At 46.9% G+C, this 20,027-nt stretch overlaps 1 protein-coding gene across 1 annotated transcript in view; it reads right to left on the reverse strand.

The window, feature by feature from the left end:
- The window catches only part of LOC119173811 (cadherin-like and PC-esterase domain-containing protein 1), a 139,657-nt gene that overhangs the window by 64,760 nt on the left and 54,870 nt on the right, over window positions 1-20,027 (reverse strand). Inside the window, exons 4-6 of the mRNA XM_075894525.1 lie at window positions 9,149-9,422; window positions 5,452-5,561; window positions 2,910-2,994 (exon numbers count right to left, since the gene is read on the reverse strand). Of these exons, the coding sequence (XP_075750640.1) occupies window positions 2,910-2,994; window positions 5,452-5,561; window positions 9,149-9,422 (469 nt within the window). The remainder of the gene's footprint in view (window positions 1-2,909; window positions 2,995-5,451; window positions 5,562-9,148; window positions 9,423-20,027) is intronic.

Raw genomic sequence — 20,027 nt, forward strand, 5'->3', positions numbered from 1 at the left:
TTTGAGGAAGGAAAGTTTTTCTATGGGTAGCTTGAAACTAAAGCAGAGTGCGAAACAGTTACCATCAACAAACATGCGCGTACTGCATCGTTCACACATCTTTTACGCTAATTAGTCGAAAGCCAACGTGGGGCAACGGAGATAAAGTTTTAGTTGATCATATGATAGCACGTCCTCAATGGTCTGAAGCCCGGAGTTGCCTAAAGCTGTCTCACGCTCTGGGACATTATTCTCGAAATAACGTACCCATGACTTCTGGACATCTACACATATATCTTTCTCTTGAGGGCAGCCCCGCCTTAACTGAATGAAACAGTGGCTGGAAAAAAAAACTCCCATATGAAAATGAGAAACTACAATAAGCCTGACTCGAAGTTTAGAACCACTTCAGAGTTCAGACCAATTTAACAATTCTGGTCAAACTCCACAACAAGTGCCACAAACAACGAATGCACCCTGGACATATAAATGTCTTTCAACCATGACCGCCATTTATAGTCCTAGTAGAATAGCAACAGCAGTAACAGTGGTAGAAAGAGTTGCGTTGAAGCCAATGATAGAAGTACCATTTGGCGGGCGTTTGCCATACGCTATAACGTCGGGACCAAGTAGTGGCCAGCTCCACACATCGTGGCAAACGTACTAAATGCTCCATGATGTCACCCCGCGTTTGCTGCTAGTACTACGTTTTATTGCAATGATGTTTTATTGATTCTTTCTATTATCTTTTTTCTTGGACAGTATTTCTAGAATAGATAACAGGAATAAAGAACCGTAAAAGGGTCATTGAGTTTTTTTATTCAAAAGCATCCACAGAATAGCCAGGAAGGTCTTCATTATTATAAGTGTTTGAATAATCTAAAGCGATGCGTCGTAAAAGCGAAAAAGACTTTGCTTTTTCTGGCAGTGTATATTTTTTTTTCCTTTACAAACACTCAGATCTCGAAAAGGGCAGTAGCACCACACAATCCGGCGACACAGAAGCCAATTATCCTAGTAGTACGCATTATTCATTTCCACGACTGTCACACGTTATTTTCCGCTCAAGATATCGGGCCCCCGCGTTCGATCAAAAGGTGGTACGCCTTCATGTATAACATCGTCGCTAGAAAATGAGAAAGTGGGAGAGCCCGGAAGTTTCAAACAGTCCTGAACAATCGGCACCACAGCGCAGAAGAAAAAAGGGGGTAAGAGCCTGAAAAGAAAGCAACTATGCGGCGCACTACTAGCTCTAAAAAAATAAAAAAATAAGCTTCCCATTGTGACACTTATCTCTCTTACGAACCGAGAAGAGCACTCGCGGCTTCAAAAGAAAACCGCCCCCAACTTGCTCGGTGCATTAGCTTATTGAAGAGGCTCACACAAAAGCAAAGGGGCCGTGTTCGCACGCTCAGGGCGAAGCAGCAATATCGGCAAATCGACTCGTCCCCATCGAAAGCACTGCCCTGTCTCTCTTCGCGAGAAGATTGTTACCGCGCGACATTTGCGCGCCATGTTGCTGCGGGACAGAAGGTTTCGGCATTGCGGCTCTTTCAACCGTGCGTTGTTAGGAGGGGGTCTTCCTCTTTCTTTTACTGCCCTCTTATTGCACTAAATGCAACTCTTGCACAGTTTACAGCACGAAAATGCATCACGGTAATTGTCCCTCGACGTCATTTGTTTCTTTATTTATCGCCCTGAGTCACAAGTAAGTGCTCACTGTTGCGAAAGAGCTCTTCTCTCTGCAAGGCGTGATAAACGAACTAAATTAAAGCCCAACGCTGTCGCTGATTCCTGCGGTACAGCTTGCCAATCATTGCAAGCCTGCCCGCAGCGATATAATATATAAGCGTGTTTCCGTTTTGTGTTGGTGTGTAGGATATACACGGGAGGAAAGCAGCGCGATGAATCTGTGCACAAAACCAATTCTGTTGTATTTCTTGTGCGGGTACGGTGCTTTCTCTCTAGTTACAAACAATTGATATTATTGTTATCCCCACTTAACTCTGTTTTTTTTTCATGTGTTACACACCATTCAAAAATAGTGAAATAGGTTACTTATTCATTATTGCAAAGAGAGAGAGAGAGAGAGAGAAAGCCACGCATCACTTATAATCGTTATCAACAGCCTATTTGGCACATCTACACCATGAGCGAAGCATTTTGATTATTCGCATTAAAAATCCGCCTCAGTATACCGAACGAAACAATACGCTTTTTAATCTTAAAGTTAATATATGTATCTCTTCAGGAAGCATGTAGCCACTTGTTTTCACATAGCACTTTGACTACGTATAATGCGGAATGTGAACTTTCATAATATATAGGCTTTTTTATTTTCTTGTTTTTTTGCTTACATGGGAGCATATACTGGAGCATAATAATGCGCTGAACTGGTCGATAATACTGAGTATAGCTACAGAACGGTACGTGTACATTGTTGTGGCTGTATTCTATTAGGAATCCTTGAATATTTTTCTTTTTTCGAAAACATGGCAGCTTTTCAAATGATAAAGACCACAACGTACTCAGAAAAGAAGTACATAAACAATACTTAAGTTCTCGACACTAGTACACTCTTGTACAGATAATATTTTCTACATAGTATCAATTTCACTATTCATACAGGAGCATTCAATTTTTGTTCGTGTGCATTGCTTTACCCAGATAATTCCTCATCGCCAAAATTTTTGCGATTTCTAAACAATTATATACTAAGAACTTCTACCATACGCGCCAAAAAATAAGTCACGTTATAATGAATATCGCGCACGTGTAGCATTATTAAAACATAAGACGTGCAGCGTCTCAGTTTCCAAATGTGATGTCGCAGGTAGTCGGTGCGTAAGGTATGCTGAGCACCTGAAAGCATTCACCCATGAATGAATTCAGACTTTTTTTTTAAACATCAATAAGTCTTGCGTTCCTACCTGGGATCTTTCTAGCGTCATTCATGGTGTTGCAGAAGGCATCTTTCTTGAGCAGAACGTTCTTCAAGCGAGGGATCTTGTTCACCTACGATAAGAAAGTTACCGTAGTCAAGGATTTCAGACAAATGTTCTCAGTACTGCATCTTTTCTCCCACGCTGCAAGACAAAAAAACATGACAATTCACGTGCCGGCGCTTGACGCATTTCACTATATATAATCAATAATATTGGCCAGTGTTTCATGTAAAATGCAGAGCAATTAGAACTTAACCCCACACAATGAGGTTGCGCGTGCGAAATCCCACGCACAATTACTGAGCGCAATTGTTTTTTTTTTACCAAACGCAAATAAGCGATGTTGATCACGGCTTTACAAACGCAGTAAGTATGTTAATGCGTTTAATATCAATGCAACTGTATCTTCCCTATCTCTGCATCTGTCCTTTAATTATTTGACGCTGCTCTATTAAATTGTCTGTCAAGGCGTTTTCTTCTGAAGTTTAGTCTATCTGTATCTACATTTACTAGGTATGAATAAACCTTTAGAAGCAGATTGCCAATGAGCTTCAACAGCAACACGGCGTCTAAGGTCTTAAAAACGTCCGAATAAAAAAAAACAACCAGAATACAAAAACAGAGCTCATTCAAATAAGTTAAAATAGGGAGCAGAAAGCAGGACGGGCGATAAGACAACCAGAATAGAGCAGGATTAGCCTTCAACCAAAGGTAACGCGAACAGTTTGCAGCATAGCGGAGAAATCAAATCGCTAAGCTACAAAACTACAGAAAAAACAAAGTAGTATTCAGTCTGTGAGGTACACAAAGAAAAAAGACTGCAATAGATAGCAGTACACACGTATACGCAGCAAATCAGTGCTACATTCGTTTGTAGCAACGTGCTACATACAACGGGGAACCACAAACCACGACCACGTACTAGCACACCACACACTCAAATAATCAGTGGACGAAGTGTTTGTAAAATGTGAGACAACCGAGAATATTGTGAAGAGATTCATTCGTAGTGTCAACGTTTTTTTTTTTGTCTACAAATGTACCATTCTTAGAAACTAAATAACATTCACTCGCTTCAACAAGCCGTGCACAGCCAAACAAGCCCGGGGCTAAATGGGTTCCACAAAGCAGCGGTTCACAAAAGACTCGACAGGCGAGGGATCGTTTATTCTCGAAAATGCATCATCTTCTTTCTTTGGTTTGGGTACAATAAAGCACCTCGAGACGAGAACGACTCTGGACCTCCCTCGGAAGGCACTGCAGGAAGAAAACACTTGAAGACGAATGGCGGTGCGCCGCGTGGGCTTCTGAAAAAGGCAGAGGCTCTTTCGTCGTTCTCCCGCGCCACAGAACAAAAGGGAACACGCCGGAAGAGATTTGCAATCTCTGGCAACAAAGGAACGCGCGAACAATCAAAAATGAATTAAATGAACTCATGAGCCCATACGGTGAGGAGGGCTCTGGAGGCGGGTTGATGTGATATTTTTGACCCTGCCAGCCTAAAACCCCATTAGCACGAAGGAGACCAGAAAGGTGGCAACTAGCTACAGAAAACGGATGGAGGGGGGGGGGGGGCAGCCGTTTTTTTTTTTTGGTCTGATCTGTTTTCGTACTGCGGGCATCACGCTGACGAGATCTCGAACCGGGTTCATCTACGTCACCATCTAAAAGGATTCCTTCCGGTCTCTCCAAGGAGCTATTTCGATAGCGATCACCTTGCTCCTTGCCTATTTGACAGTAAGGCAGCCTAGTGCTATTCCCGAAAGGAAAATATTGACAGCCACACGATTGCAGCAGGTGTACCTACAAGAGCGAATAAATGGCAATGTCTCGTCTTCGGGTAGGTCACTATACGGGATTTCGTTCTAGTGACTTGGCATCGTAATACCATATTTTGAAAACCAGCCCAAAAGAGGATAGAGACACATAGAAAAAGAAAGACACGGGACTAGGGCTGTCTGACAACAGTAAATATTTGAAGGCAGCTGAACACAACAGAAACTAACATAATGCATACGCACAATTTTAAAGTAACGTGAAACAACTTTTCTAAGCACGTGTACCTCACTCGAGAACTCGTGGAAGTGTTTTCCACTGAAACGATGCCCCATATCCCAACCACTCATTTGTACACATGCATAAAATTTTTTTTCAGGGGACCTACGATCCTGCTCGTGCAAGGCGTTGGTTTTGAGTGTGTTCAGCTGTGCTGAAAAAATTCAGTCATTACACCACGCTTGTCCTACGCCTTTTTTCTCTTCAATCTCCGTCGTTTTCCCGCTGGTTTTTCAAGTATGCTCTGATTCCAGCTCGCATACCCTTTTTTTTTACATTGCCGCATCAAGCCATGTGGGCATTTACACTGTATTTAATGTTAACTGTGTTAGGCGATAATTCCAAGCGCACGAAGGGCAGTCGCACCTGTACCACACTGATAACACCTCTTTCGCGACATGTTCTCGGGGCAAGGAACCGTACTTGTCACGCACGCTGTTTCTCCATTGATCTTCTAAACAGTCCGACTCACCGCTTGGTATTGAGACAGCTCAGGAGTCTCCACACACGCTCCGTTGTTCCCGTCACTGAAGCTCAAACACAATAGCAGCACCCACTCAGAAAACTGCTGCAACATGTTTCCTGAAAATAACAATAAGAAGGGGCGAAAAACCCTCTTAGTGACCCACATTTTCTGTGTACAGAAAAAGAAACTATGATGCTTCGACTGCAAGTTTATCCTTCGCTTACAATAAGAACGCTGCGCCTCCTGCGAAAGTTTTTTTTTTATGCCAACACGTTTACACAAGGCTCGCACTGTCACGTTACTGAAACAGCCACGTTAATGCACTAACATGGTGGGACGCGTACTCTGTGACGCTTCGTGAGCGTTATCGATGCATAAAGCACTGGTTCTTTCGTCATTCATGCGTAGAGGCCAAATGGCGTTCCGTAGAGGTCGTTATCACAGTGAAGCAAGTGAATCGCCTCGTGGTTATCTTGCCTTGACATCGTTGGAGCCATGTTGTGCGTCCATGACGTCACATGCAAACTGCCAATAGTTTGGTTTCACACTTTTTCAGGTTGAATACACACTATCAACGTGCTCCAGCAGAAAAACAAGAAAACAAGCATGTAGGCATCGTCAGAGGGAATAATTAAACGGAATCTCTCATCCAAATTCCTGATGATTGATATGTGGGGTTTAACGTCCCAAAACCACCATATGATTATGAGAGACGCCGTGGTGGAGGGCCCCGGAGATTTCGACCACCTGGGGTTCTTTAATGTGCACCCAAATCTGAGCACACGGGCCTACAACATTTCCGCCTCCGTCGGAAATGCTGCCGCCGCAGCCGGGATTCGATCCCGCAACCTGTGGTTCAACAGCCGAGTACCTTAGCCGCTAGACCACCACGGCGGGGCTCATCCGAATTCCTAGTTATGACCTTATGCCATATAACCTTACTGAAGAGCAGCAGTTAATAAGGCCAAAAACGTATACAAGATATTAGTTGTCGACAGCCAGAGGATGCAATGGTGGACGATCTTCTGCGACTATAAGACGGCAGTACAGTCTCTTCTGTGAAGTCTACGCCGTGGTTCGGTCGATTAGCTGCTTTTTGAGACGGCAGAAATGCTACACCACATAACAGAAAAAGGGCACCACGTTAAATTTCAGTGACTATCAATTCACGTTAGAATTGTCCTGAATGAATGGGCCGAACAAGCTGCCCACTCTGCACATACAGAAGACAAAGCACCATCAATACCCCTCCCTAGAACCGACGCTCCCTGGAAGCTGCGCGTGCTTGCTCGCCAATGCTCCATGTCACATTAGAATGATTCACATTTCAGGCATAAAAGATTGCGATCTCTTGATCCTACGGCACGCTTATGACTTCCAACAAGACTCCGACGAAGTGAGGCTGCTGTTCTTTGTAGACAATGGTTGGGCGCCGTGTTTACTCATGCTTATGAGTTCCGCATAGAGGTGGCCGACACCGCCACCTACGTACACCGTGAAGATGAAGAGACGATTCAACACGTTCTGTGCGACTGCCCGGAATAAAGCATGCAAAGGCAATCTCTTTCTGATGCCGTCAAAATGTTAGATTACCAGGCTCTATAAGAGGATATAACACTCCACCATCGCCGAGACTCCACCTCGCAAAAGAAGGCCGTGCAAGCGCCACTAGGCTTCTAGCGAACTACTGGCCTGTCTAAACGACTCATGATTTCATGTGTGGGTGTCAGTGTTTTGTCATTATTCAGTTTTATCGTTATCTCTCTTTCAACCCCGTATTCCCCAACTACAGAGCGGGGTCGCATACCACATTCTGGCATCTGGTTAACCTCCATGCCTTTCCCTTCATTTTTCTCTCTCTCCCTAATTGTAGACTGTTCTATGTTATTGTAATAATTGTGAAATATAAGTGTAAAAAGGCTAAAGCGGGCGAAAAGACGACTATTTGGGCAGGGTGCTGAGATATATGCCACACAGATTTTTTGTAACCTCACTGCAAGGTGAGTGAGAGAGAAAGGCCAACAAAAGGTAGCCGAGCTAACCAAAACAGATCTCCATTTGGTTGCCTTATATTTAGAATATGGAAAAAGAAGTGATAGAAAACACATAGAAAGCGGCGAATAGTCTGTGAAGGCGGTGCAAGTTGAATCTGATAATGTCAGTGTCCGACCAACACCTCCTAGAAAAACTATGCCCGGAACGCCGCTCTCTTTTCAAATAAGAGCCTCCTGCCAGCACTTAATCTCGGAGGCCATGCCTCCTGCACTGTGTTGCGACCGGACGCCGCATGAGACCGCTCGCCTTCGCACCGCTCAGTCACGCGACATTACAAGACCGCTCTCTCACGTGAAATCACGGCTGCTCGGAGGCAACTATGAGAGCATTGCTGTGTTCGCAGGGGCGCTAACCTTCGTACCGAAAGAGGAGGGTAAAATCAGAGGGTAGAGCAGCGCGTTCGCGGCTCACGTTCCAGATATAGTTTTTTAGGAGGCGTTGGTCCGACTAGCACACAAAAATGATATACTTTAACGAAAAAGCTAAATTGTATTAAACGACCTTCATTAGCAAAAGGGAGGGAGCGAAAGTTCAAACCGGGCATTCAATGCAGTATCTCTAAGGGAACCCCCCATCCCCCATAATAAGCTCAACCGGATAAATTTTGCACGTGCTGCGTGCTCCAGATGGGGTCTTACTCCTTCAGGGGCTTTCAGGGCATGCTCCCCGCCGAAATTATTCCACTTTGCCTATATACTTTGTAGAGGTGAGTTTCGCTCGCTAAATTAGATGCTCTAGCAGTGCTCTACGTTACAGGCATTCAATCAAAAGGATGACATGACAGCTAATACAGATCCTGAACAAGACGTCCAGTTCCTAACTGTCGAGAAAGCGCGTGACCAAGCGAAGAGGCCTAGCCTCTTTGTTCCGACAAAGGACTACCCAAAGCCTGGGTAGGGGCCTGCATAGTTAGCCCCCTACCTAGGTATACACATAGAGAAAGCAAAACACTGGAGCCAACTTACCAGTAGCTTCATTGCAGAGACACTATGTTTTAAAAGACGATGATGCAAAAGCCCCAACTAGAGATGTCACTGTGTTTCAGTGCTAGTTTCATAAGCGCCTGCGGAAGGCACTCTGTGGAGGGCCGGCCGTGTGCATGGTGCACGTGTTCAGGGTGAAGTGGACGACTTAGTACATGTGTTCAAGTACTAACAAACCGTATGTGAGCTGTCACTCAGCATGGTCTACAGAGTATACAGCAATCTGCATTTTTAGCCATCTACAGCATCAATCCTAGATTTGGCCCACTGGTACGTCGATGTGGAACACCCTTCCAGCACCCATTCGAAAGGGTGTTATGACATCACAGCCCCTTTTTTAAAGGGTGCACTCCTTACACCCTTCAAAATTTTTGCTCTGCACTCTTTTCTTAAGAGTGCTGAGCTCTGCACCCTTTCTCAGCACCCTTTTTTGAACACCCAATAGGAAGCAAAGGGTGTTCGTCTGGCGACAAGCTCATTTACACCCTTAAGGATCAGATTTGGTTTAGTGTGTACTCAGGACCTAATTAAAGTCATTTATCTGTCTGTCTAATGGAAACGGTGAGACGCATTCGTGGCTTAGTGTGCTCGGTCCGTGCAGGTGCAGAGTTGAGCGATCTGATTGTCTGTAATTAAGTTGTTGCATATAGAGAAAGCTCTCTTACCTCCGTCATTGCCCACAGTGTTGTTAAGCCTAGCCAGTGGAGAAGCAGCAGCGGCTGCTGATCCAAGTCCCGAGACCGAGTTCGCCGGAGCACTGCCACCGCCGCCAGTGTTGGACGGAGCACGACGAAACCACGACGGCGCCCTGAGTTGCCATCCGCGTTCGGCCAGGACGGTGCCGATGAGCGGCAGGTCACGGCTGATGGCCGCCTTGTGGCCTCGCACCACGACGACGCGGCTGGACTCGCGCAGAGGTCGAAGGTGCTCTTCTTCAAGCTGAGCAGAGTGAAGCAGAGGCGATGGGGAAAGTGGGATCAAGAGAGACAGTGCTGCCTCTGGAGGCAGTATGAATATAAAGAGGTACTCAATTCGACCAATCATACATATTGCTAATAATATTATGATTTTAAACGCCACTCCATGATCTTCGTCGATGTCTTTTATTATTCTCTTGTAGCGTTTATTTCTTTTTGTCCATGCGTTTTCGCTTTTATTTGTTTTTTTTTGGAGACTGTATCGTACTGTTTATTTTATTGTTGTATTTTGGCGTAGGCCTAGACAAAGACCTTATGGCTGTTTCTGGGCACGGTAAATAAGCTATTTAATATTAGTAATAATGTTATCATTAATAAATCATAGGGGCAACACTGCAAATTACCGAGTGGGATCTACCTTCCCCCTCGAAAACTGGCTCAACTGAAGTCAGGCTTTTATCTCAATTCTCCAGGATTCATGTCGCACGGTGTCAGTAACGAACGAAAACGTAATTACACCCAGTCACCTTCGGTCTCCGGCTGCCCTACACGCAAACACACACACACACACACACACACACACACACACACACACACACACATATATATATATATATATATATATATATATGTGTGTGTGTGTGTGTGTGTGTGTGTGTGTGTGTGTGTGTGTGTGTGTGTGTGTGTGTGTGTGTGTGTGTGTGTGTGTGTGTGTGTGTGTGTGTGTGTTTGCGTGTAGGGCAGCAGGAGACCGAAGGTGGCTGGGTGTATTTACGTTCTGGTTCGTTACTGACGCCGTGCGACATGAATACTGAAGAATTGAGATAAAAGCCTGACTTCAGTTGAGCCGGTTTTCGAGGGGGAAGGTAGATCCCACTCGGTAATCTGCAATGTTGCCCCTATGATTTATTAATAATATATATATATATATATATATATATATATATATATATATATATATATATATATATATATATATATATATATATAGAGAGAGAGAGAGAGAGAGAGAGAAGAGACACAACTTGTTGTGTCTCTACTCTTCCCAAGTACGACGTTTGGCTCATTACAAAGAATTCTATGTATATATATACATATATATATATATATATAGCGAAGAACATGGCATGTATGTGTGTCGATATGTATGGAAAACTGTAGTGATTGATGCTCTGTTTCGTAATGTTGGCTTATAACATTAATCAACATATATCATAGTCTTCATATATGTAACAATATGAAAGACTCTTTGTACGCAGTTTATCTGCAGTGTGGTCACACTGTATGTACTAGAGTATGCCCTCAGACTCAGCTGATTCTTTATACACCACATATTGCATGTGTACCTAATGCTTCTTATCATTTGTCTGCTTTCTTACTTCCTATTCATTGCAGTGTTTTTTTTAATTCGTGCGTGATATTTCTGGGGTATCTGGCTATACTATAGCCTACCTTCCGATGTTTTTATTGATATGTAAAATTTAAAAAAGTGACTTCCGTGCTAGGGCTGACCTAAGCGATGTTTTGTCGGCACGGATACCCATAACTGAGTCGCAGACTAGGACCGGGGGCCGTAGGAGACCAGGCTTTTTAGGCTCAAGAAGTTCAACTATGAACTTGGACTGTCCCGCCAGACAAATCGTCGCCAGGACTTAAGGGCTTCTAGCTGGTGCCTATCGGTGGGGTTCAGCTCACCTCACAAATTCGCCGGACTAAAATAATGCTCCTTCGCTCTCTGATTGTCACTGAAAACACAGGCGCTCTTATCGCTATGTTTTTATCTCTTTCCGAGATATATCTGTAGTCTTTTTACCCGAGTACATTTTGTAGTGTATGGTGCTCAAAAGTATTCCTAATGTAAATATGTTCCTGTTCTGTAGATCAGTTAGGTGAAAGTTCTTTCTGTGCGTGAATTTTGTTTTGAGAACGTTTATGTCGAGCAAATATTCACGTTATATCACTATGGACACCTGAAATGCGACACTGTTCATTTTTTTAGGCAATCAAGCCTCCCTGTTCCAGCGTTCGAGCGACCCGCAGTCTTGCTCCTTTAAAATGGGGTGTAGATTCTTCTGGACCAGAATAAATGTTACTATCTATCTATCTATCTATCTATCTATCTATCTATCTATCTATCTATCTATCTATCTATCTATCTATCTATCTATCTATCTATTAAGCCACGAGTTTCTCCTTTTTGTCTGGGTACAACAAAAAATGGTAGCATATTCACGGGGTGAATGATAGAGATTGGAGTGAAGCATCCTACCGTCCATTTGTTCTTGCTTCCGTCCGTCCGTGCGTCCGTCTGTGTGACCATCCGTGCGTGCGTCTGTTTGTACGTCCGCACGTCCATCCGTGCGTCTATCCCTGCGTTCGTCCATGCATCCGCCTCTGCGTCCGTCCATGCGTCCATCCGTTCAGGCAGCCATCCATGCGTCCGTCCATGCATCTGTCTGTGTGTCTGTTCGTCCATCTAGTCAACACTCCAAGTGCCACCATCTCGCATCTTTTCAACATATATTTCGCATATAGAAGCACCGCCATCCAAGGGACATTACAAGCACTAAACGAGAGGTGGCACACGCACACTTTCTTACGGCTTGCGCTTCGTGTCTACTTCCACCCTTTAACCACCTCGAGTTCATGGTATATACTAGTTCACTCTATTCATGGCACTGCGGCCCAATGCTCACTAAACCTTTCTAAAACCAAGGAAGTTACGCCCAGCGAGTGTAACGTAGCAACCCTTTCTTGTCAAATAGTACTCAATGTACATGCCAATGGCTGTTAATGGGGAATGAGAGACAGGAGAATTTGGCTTCTAGTGAACGCGCACGCTGCTAATTTTTTATTGTTCAACAACGCACAGGAGGAATCTCCCACCGGCACCACCTTGCAGGTCAAAGCGTAAGATATGTTACGCACTACTACGAGGGACAAACGGGTGCCGCTTTAAGGAGCTTCGCCCCTAAAGGTGAGAAAATTGGCGGTAGTATGAAACTGCGTACTTACAATCAAACAGTAATACTTATTTATTGGGAAAATTTTAGACAACTATGACTGACGCAAATGTATCAGTAATTAAGAGCATGTTTTTTTTTGTTCTTGCCACTAGCAAGTATGAGGCGAATATATTGCCACCAGCACGTAGTGGGTCGACAGCAAGAGCGGCTCTCAATCTGGAGGAAAAAGAAGATCGCGTGTTTTCTTCTCTGCTCGAGAGCCAGCCACGACTGACGCATCGTCCTAGAGCTAGCTACCCGGTCATTCAATAAATCCCCCCAGTACTTGTGACTCATCGTGACAAACTGGTGGAAGGTGCTGGGTAGTCTCACGGAAGCTGCAGACCCCCCCAGGAAGCCGTAATACGAGTCCAGTGCCAGTCAATACTCCCGTGCATCAGACCAGCCGCCGAATCAGGGGATTGCCTCCGGAAGTCAACAATACTGCTCCCAACACGTCAACAAACATGACCATCACTTCGGTACAAACCTTGCCAACCGGCACGGGAAGCACGTCGTCGAACCGCTATACGTTGGAAAGCCCACGGGCACCGACGACGTTCCATGGTACGGAGCGCGAAGACGTCGAGGACTGGTTGGCGGACTTCTAGCGCGTAGCCAACTTGAATCAGTGGGACGACGTGGCGAAACTGGGTCGTGTCTACTTCTATCTCAAAGACGGGGCTCGCACGTGGTATCAAAATCGAGAGGAGCAGCTGACGACGTGGCCCGAATTCTCTCGTAGACTTCTGCAGACATATGCCAGCACTGACCGCCAAGAAAGAGCTGAACGAGCTATTCTTGCCCGCGTCCAGTCGCCACACGAAACTGTGACCGCGTACGTCGAAGACATGACGCGTCTCTTCTGACGGGCAGATTCGAGAATGACGGAGGACAAGAAGTTGTGTCACTTGATGCGCGGTGTCAAGGACCAGCTTTTCGCCGGCCTCGTGCGAAGCCCTCCGAAGACGGTCGCGGAGTTCTTGTCTGAAGCCATGACAATGGAAAAAATGCTGCAGCAGCGATCAAACCTATACGACAGGCAAGTCAGTGGCATGTCCACTGCTGACATTTTCGCCGCCACTGGGACCAGCAATGACTCCTTACGTGAACTCATCCGTAATATCGTACGTGAAGAGTTGCAAAAGGCTGGTGTAACACCTCATCCTACGGTTAGCTCTATTGCAACTGTGATCAAGGATGAGCTGCACCAGGCCCTCCGGGACACCTTGCCTCCTGATACAGCTGCGTCAGCTCCTGCTGAATACCACCGTGGGACAACCTGCGCGGAAGCCTTGAAACTCCCTGCTGCATCGCCGCCATTGTTCGTTCATCCTGTCCCTGCAGTTTCACTCGATTCAGCGCAGCACATACCATACTACGAAGGCACGTACACGCCACCGCCCCTGCCCTTTGCCCGTGGTGCTTCTGTCGCCCATCGTTCGGTGCAACCGGTCCAGTACATCAACGATCGCCACTCGTCTCCTCGGAAGTCTGATGTCTGGCGCACACCCGATCATCGGCCTCTATGCTTTCACTGCGGAGAAGCTGATCACTTGTACCGCCAGTGCCCTTATCGCCGTCTTGGGCTTCGCGGCTTCTCTGCGTACTCGCCGCCACCCCGTTACGGTCAGAGACCACGCGACATCCAAAACTACCTCTCCCAGCAGCATGCACCACCGTCTGCCGGGCGCCAGTCGCGCTCGCCATCACCGAGGCGATTTTCATCAACGCCCCAGCGGTATTCTACCGCACGATCTCCCAGCCCCCGCCGGAAAAACTAGCCGAAGCGACCTCTGGGGGCGGGGTAGCTGAACGTCGAAGCGCTGAAGACCTCCTATTGACGCAGAACCGTACAGAAACTGGTCCGACATCACCTGCTGCTGCAAAGGATAGCCGGCTTTCACTCGACATAGCAGTAACAATTGATGGTTGTGTAGTTAATGCGTTAGTGGACACCAGCGCAGACTATTCCATACTGAGCGGGAAACTGACAACGCAGCTGAAGAAAGTAATCACGCCGTGGCATAACTCGCAGATTCGGACAGCTGGTGGCCATGTCGTTACTCCACTGCGCGCCTGCACAACTAGAGTACAGATTCAAGGGTACACATTCGTAGAAAGTTGCCTTGCTCTACGTGAATGCTCCCGTGACGTCATTCTGGGAGTTGATTTTCTACAGGAAAATGGAGCTATCATTGATCTGCAAGAGCGCCGCGTCACGTTCTCAGCCCAGCGAGCAATCAACGTGCAGGATGACGGAATGCGTGTCGACGTACTCCGTATTTCTGAACAGAGCGTGACGCTTCCTCCCCGAGCCAGTGTTCTAGTCGACGTAACATGCTGTGGTTTGAGCGATGGCGATGTGGTGGCCGAGACAAATTTAGAACACCTCCTGCAGCAAGGCATATGTGTAGCGAGAAGTGTAATACACGTTCGTGACGGCCGATCTGAATTGCTCGTTACCAACTTTAGCAACGAGCATCGACACCTTTTCCGTGGCACTTCGATAGCGTTTGCCCACGAAGTAGCAAACGTAACCAACTGTCTCACGTCAGAAATAGTGGATAACGCAGACACATCAATGAGCAACATTGACATCAATCCTGATCTGCCCACCGATAACCAGACTGCGCTGCGAGCGCTCTTGTTCGAGTACAAGTCTTGCTTCGCAAGTTGCTCAAAGATCCGCCAGACGTCCATCACTCAACACAGGATCATCACGTACGAGGACGCACACCCAATACACCAGCATCCCTACCGCGTGTCGGCTAAAGAACGTGAAGCGATACGTACGCAAGTTCACGAGATGCTTGACGATGGCGTTATCGAACCATCCAACAGCCCGTGGTCATCTCCAGTCGTGCTTGTCAAAAAGAAGGACGGGTCGCTACGCTTCTGCGTCGATTACCGAAAGCTTAATAACGTGACCAAAAAGTATGTGTACCCGCTACCGCGTATCGACGATTCGCTAGATAGACTTCGTCGTGCCCATTATTTCACTTCTCTCAATCTCAAAAGCGGGTACTGACAAATCGAGGTAGATCAGCGAGACCGCGAAAAGACAGCCTTCGTGACTCCAGACGGCCTATACCAATTTCGAGTACTCCCTTTCGGCTTGTGTTCAGCGCCGGCAACTTTCCAGTGAATGATGGACACTGTCCTCACAGGGCTGAAGTGGCAAACTTGTCTTGTCTACCTTGATGATGTGGTGGCCTTCTCTGCCACGTTCGAGAAGCACCTTCAGCGCCTGCGCAGCGTGCTGGAGGCTATCCGATCGGCGGACCTCACACTAAAGCCACCGAAGTGCCACTTCGGCTATAAAGAACTAAAATTTCTTGGACATGTAGTTAGCGCCGAAGGAATGCCATCCACGCGCACCCCTTCATGTCGTCGGTCAGGAAGTAGAGGAAGACGAAGGCTTCCTGGGCGCCATTAGCTCATCAGACTTGAGTGAACGGCAGCGGGATGACGCAGAGATTCGTCCGATTATTGATCATTTAGAGGGCCAGGACACAATCATACCACGTCATTTCTTCCGCTCGTTGCCGTCGTTCTGCCTTCGAGATGGTGTGCTGTACAAGAAGAGCGGTCGTTCGAACAACCGTGCCTACCTCCTGGTGGTTCCTCGAGACATGCGAGACGACGTCCTCTTCGCTTGCCATGACGAACCCACATCCGGTCATCTGGGCTACTGACGGACACTTGCCAGAGTGAGTGAGAGCTACTATTGGCCAGGACTTTCGGCAAGCGTCAAGAAGTACGTCAAGAGCTGTCGGGAATGTCAGCGCCGAAAGCAACCATCTGTTAAGCCAGCTGGTTTGCTTCAGACCATTGAAGCACCTTGCACGCCATTCGACCAAGTCGGCATGGACATTCTCGGGCCATTCCCCCTGTCTGCGGACAGCAACAAATAGGTGATCGTCGCGACCGACTATTTGACACGCTACGCTGAAACCCAGGCGATCCCACGAGCCACGGCTTCTGAGGTAGCACAATTTTTCATGCGCCACATCGTGTTGCGGCACGGTGCTCCTTCCAGTGTAGTAACGGACAGAGGGATAGCATTCACGGCGCAGCTTACGGACGAAGTTTTCAAACTGAGCAACACCAGACACCGAAGGACAACTGCGTACCACCCGCAAACCAACGGACTTACCGAGCGACTGAATAAGACCCTCGCAGACATGATCTCAATGTACATCCACGTACAGCACAAAACATGGGACCGGATCTTACCTTACGTGACCTTCGCGTATAATACCACCGTGCAAGAGACCACGCGATTCACGCCATTTCGGCTTCTCTACGGCCGCGAAGTGCAGACCATGCTAGACTCTATGCTACCGTGTCAAGACGAAGACGAGTTGGCAACTGACGCCGAAGAATTCGCAGAGCGTGCTGAGGAAGCCCGGCAGCTCGCGCGACTGCACATCGGCCAGCAACAGCAGGCAGACGCACGACGCTATAATACCCGCCACAGAGAAGTGTTTTACAGCCCCGGAGATCAAGTTTGGGTGTGGACGCCCGTTCGCCGCCGTGGCCTTAGTGAAAAGTTGCTGAGCCGGTACTTTGGCCCATATAAAGTGTTACGCCGCGTCAGTGACGTGAACTACGAAGTGGTTCCGGACTCAACACCCCATGCACGGAGCAGGACACGGCTGAGGCCGGACGTCGTTCATGTGTTGCGCATGAAACTATTTATTGCGCGTTGCTCGTAACTTTTCGTTTACCGTACAGCATTCTTTGTATTTTTTGTTGTAGGGGCGAAGCTCCTTAGGGCGTGGGCTGTGCGTCCCCTGTAGCCTGTATGTAGCCACCTCTAGTTTTGTTCTTGCAGTGTTCACTAGATGGCGGTACCGTCCCCTGTATGTAGCCACCTCTAGTTTAGTTCTTGCAGTTTTCACTAGATGGCGGTACCGTCCCCTGTATGTAGCCACCTCTAGTTTAGTTCTTGCAGTGTTCACTAGATGGCGGTACCGTCTCCTGTATGTAGCCACCTCTCGTTTAGTTCGTGTAGTGTTTACTAGATGGTGGTACTTGTAGCTGATGATGAAAAGATGCAAGATGTTATAAACTAGAAAGCGGTACTTGTAGTTGATGAAAGACGCGAGATCTTATAAAATAGGAATGATGTCACATATGGCACGTGTCATTGGTTGAAGGCAATCGTTCGATTTAGTGCGGCGACGTACGCTAGGGGGAGCGTTGTAATAAAATCCGTTCGCTGTTGGCGCGCGCTCGGAGTCGCCGGATGGATAAGGCTGCACAGCGGAGAGAGCGCAAGGCGGCAGCAGCGCGCGCTCGCAGACAGAATCCCGATGTGCGAGCGCGCGAGGCAGAAGCGCTCCGTGAAGCTGCGCTAGAAGATCCTGCCGCACGTGAAAAAGAGGCTGCAGCGGCGCGACGCCACCACCAAGATCCTGCCATCGTCTAAGAACAAATAAAAGTTGATTTGTGTATATACACACACAGCGTTTCTCACGTCTTTACATGATGATCGACTGGGCGAATTACACGGAAGATTCACAGTTTACCGATGAATCCTTCCGGAGCTTCGCCCATTCATCATCATTCACCCCGTGAATATGCCGTCATTGCGCATGAAACCATTTATTGCGCGTTGCTCGTAACTTTTCCTTTACCGTACAGCATTCTTTGTATTTTTTGTTTATTTGTGTGAACTTGCTTTCTCGTTCATTGACGTTTCTTATATTGGCACGCTCTTCAATTTTTACTTTCACTTTATCCGAATTTCCAATTTCTTTTTCACGTGCCTATGTAGTAGCATCGCGGTGATGCTATGTACTTTTCTTTCCTCTTTTTGGGACTTGTTTTTTTTTCTTTTCGGAAGGGGGGATAATGCCACCAGCACGTAGTGGGTCGACAGCAAGAGCGGCTCTCAATCTGGAGGAAAATGAAGATCGCGTGTTTTCTTCTCTGCTCGAGAGCCAGCCACGACTGACGCATCGTCCTAGAGCTAGCTACCCGGTCGTTCAATAAATCCCCCCAGTACTTGTGACTCATCGTGACAATATGTATGTACTCAGCATATGTCAGTAAGCGAGACACACCGTATCAAGGGCGCTCTCGAATGAGCATCCTCTCGTGCGACATTCAAACACACCATCTCGGTTGTCAGCAGTTTTGTTGTCTGCTGCATTCAATACAGGAACACGCTATAGTTATTTCTTCTTGATTAGAAAGGGCCGCCGCAATATGACCTTGGGATTCCACTGACAACATTAGCGTTGAAACAGTGCCTCATTTGCTATATGCTTATAGTCAACGTTACTAGATTCTTCTTTTAGTTTGCAAACTGCACCGCCGTAGGTGTCACCCTTCGATGCACCACCACGAGGGGGCGTGCTCGTCGTTTTTTGACCGGTCTGACGAGGCTCACGGCGGTTAGGCGCACGCCACCGACCACGCCGGCAAAGCAAAACAGCAGGTGCTTCTTCGCAGCGTGCAAGTATAGTGCAAGTGTGTTCCGTAGCAATCACTATCATTGTGTGTCTCAGCGAGATCGACGACACTCGCGCAGTTTGTGCTCCCACTGCTGCTTACAGCGATATCACGGTGACAATTGACGTTGTGTCTCACTTGCTGTCAGCTCTGTTGCGTTATCGTGCCGGGTGTTAGCTGCATAGCTCTCATGCGTCGTCTGACGGTTTTTCGATGATATAAAACACGTCTCGCTGCTTTGTCGTCTGTTACCAAAGCGGCTACGACTCAACGAAGTTTGCGACCGAAAAAAACCATTTTTTCAAGCCACCTGTTGATGAGGTGGGTCTTCAACAAAAGCAACGAGCAATACCGAGATTGGATAAGGAACCATCTAGATCTTGCGCTGTGTGCAACCGCTACTTCCAGGAGGACGATATCTTGAAGGACTACGTGCACAATGTTCACGGTGAAGTAGTTTTGATACCACGTGGAGAAAAGTGACTTCAAGTTTGTTTGTTGTAGCGTTCAATAAATTGTGTTCAATAGGACTTTGCTGATCTCATTGTATTTTGCATTTTATAGCCTTATAAGGCACACGCATCTATTGAGTTCGTGTCCTATCTTTTAAAAACAAAACATGCGGATCGTAAATTTGAGTTATCTGGAATGAACAAGTTGTTCTAGGCTTTACACTTCCAATATATCCGGCGGCATCAGATGAATGTGGTGTGTGCCTCACCATATAACAGTAACTAAGGTTACACAATTACGAGGCACATCGTGTTGAAGAGCTTTGAAAAATTTGGACACCTGTGGTTTCTCTAACATGCACGTGAAACCAAGTGCATAGTCCTCCAGCATTTACCCTTAAGCCCACTGCAACGGCTTTTTAATATACACGGTTGAATTTAAAGAACAAGAACGCAATACGGCTAAATTGACACAATTCCCGCAAGATTCAGGCATCGCACTCGCATCTCCGCCTTGTGGCACCGCATTAGCCGCACAACTGGTGCTTTAATTGCCCACTCGTAATAACCTTAGTGCACTATCACGGAAAATAACTCCCGCAATGCCAAGTTAACGGAAAGAACTCCGTTTAACACTGTGCATATAATCCATTACGTCGCGGCGACCGGTCAAATGGCATCGAAGTGCCACCTAGGGAGTGGGAA

This window comes from Rhipicephalus microplus, chromosome 5 (genome assembly GCF_043290135.1).
Source record: "Rhipicephalus microplus isolate Deutch F79 chromosome 5, USDA_Rmic, whole genome shotgun sequence".
Lineage (NCBI taxonomy): Eukaryota > Metazoa > Arthropoda > Arachnida > Ixodida > Ixodidae > Rhipicephalus > Rhipicephalus microplus.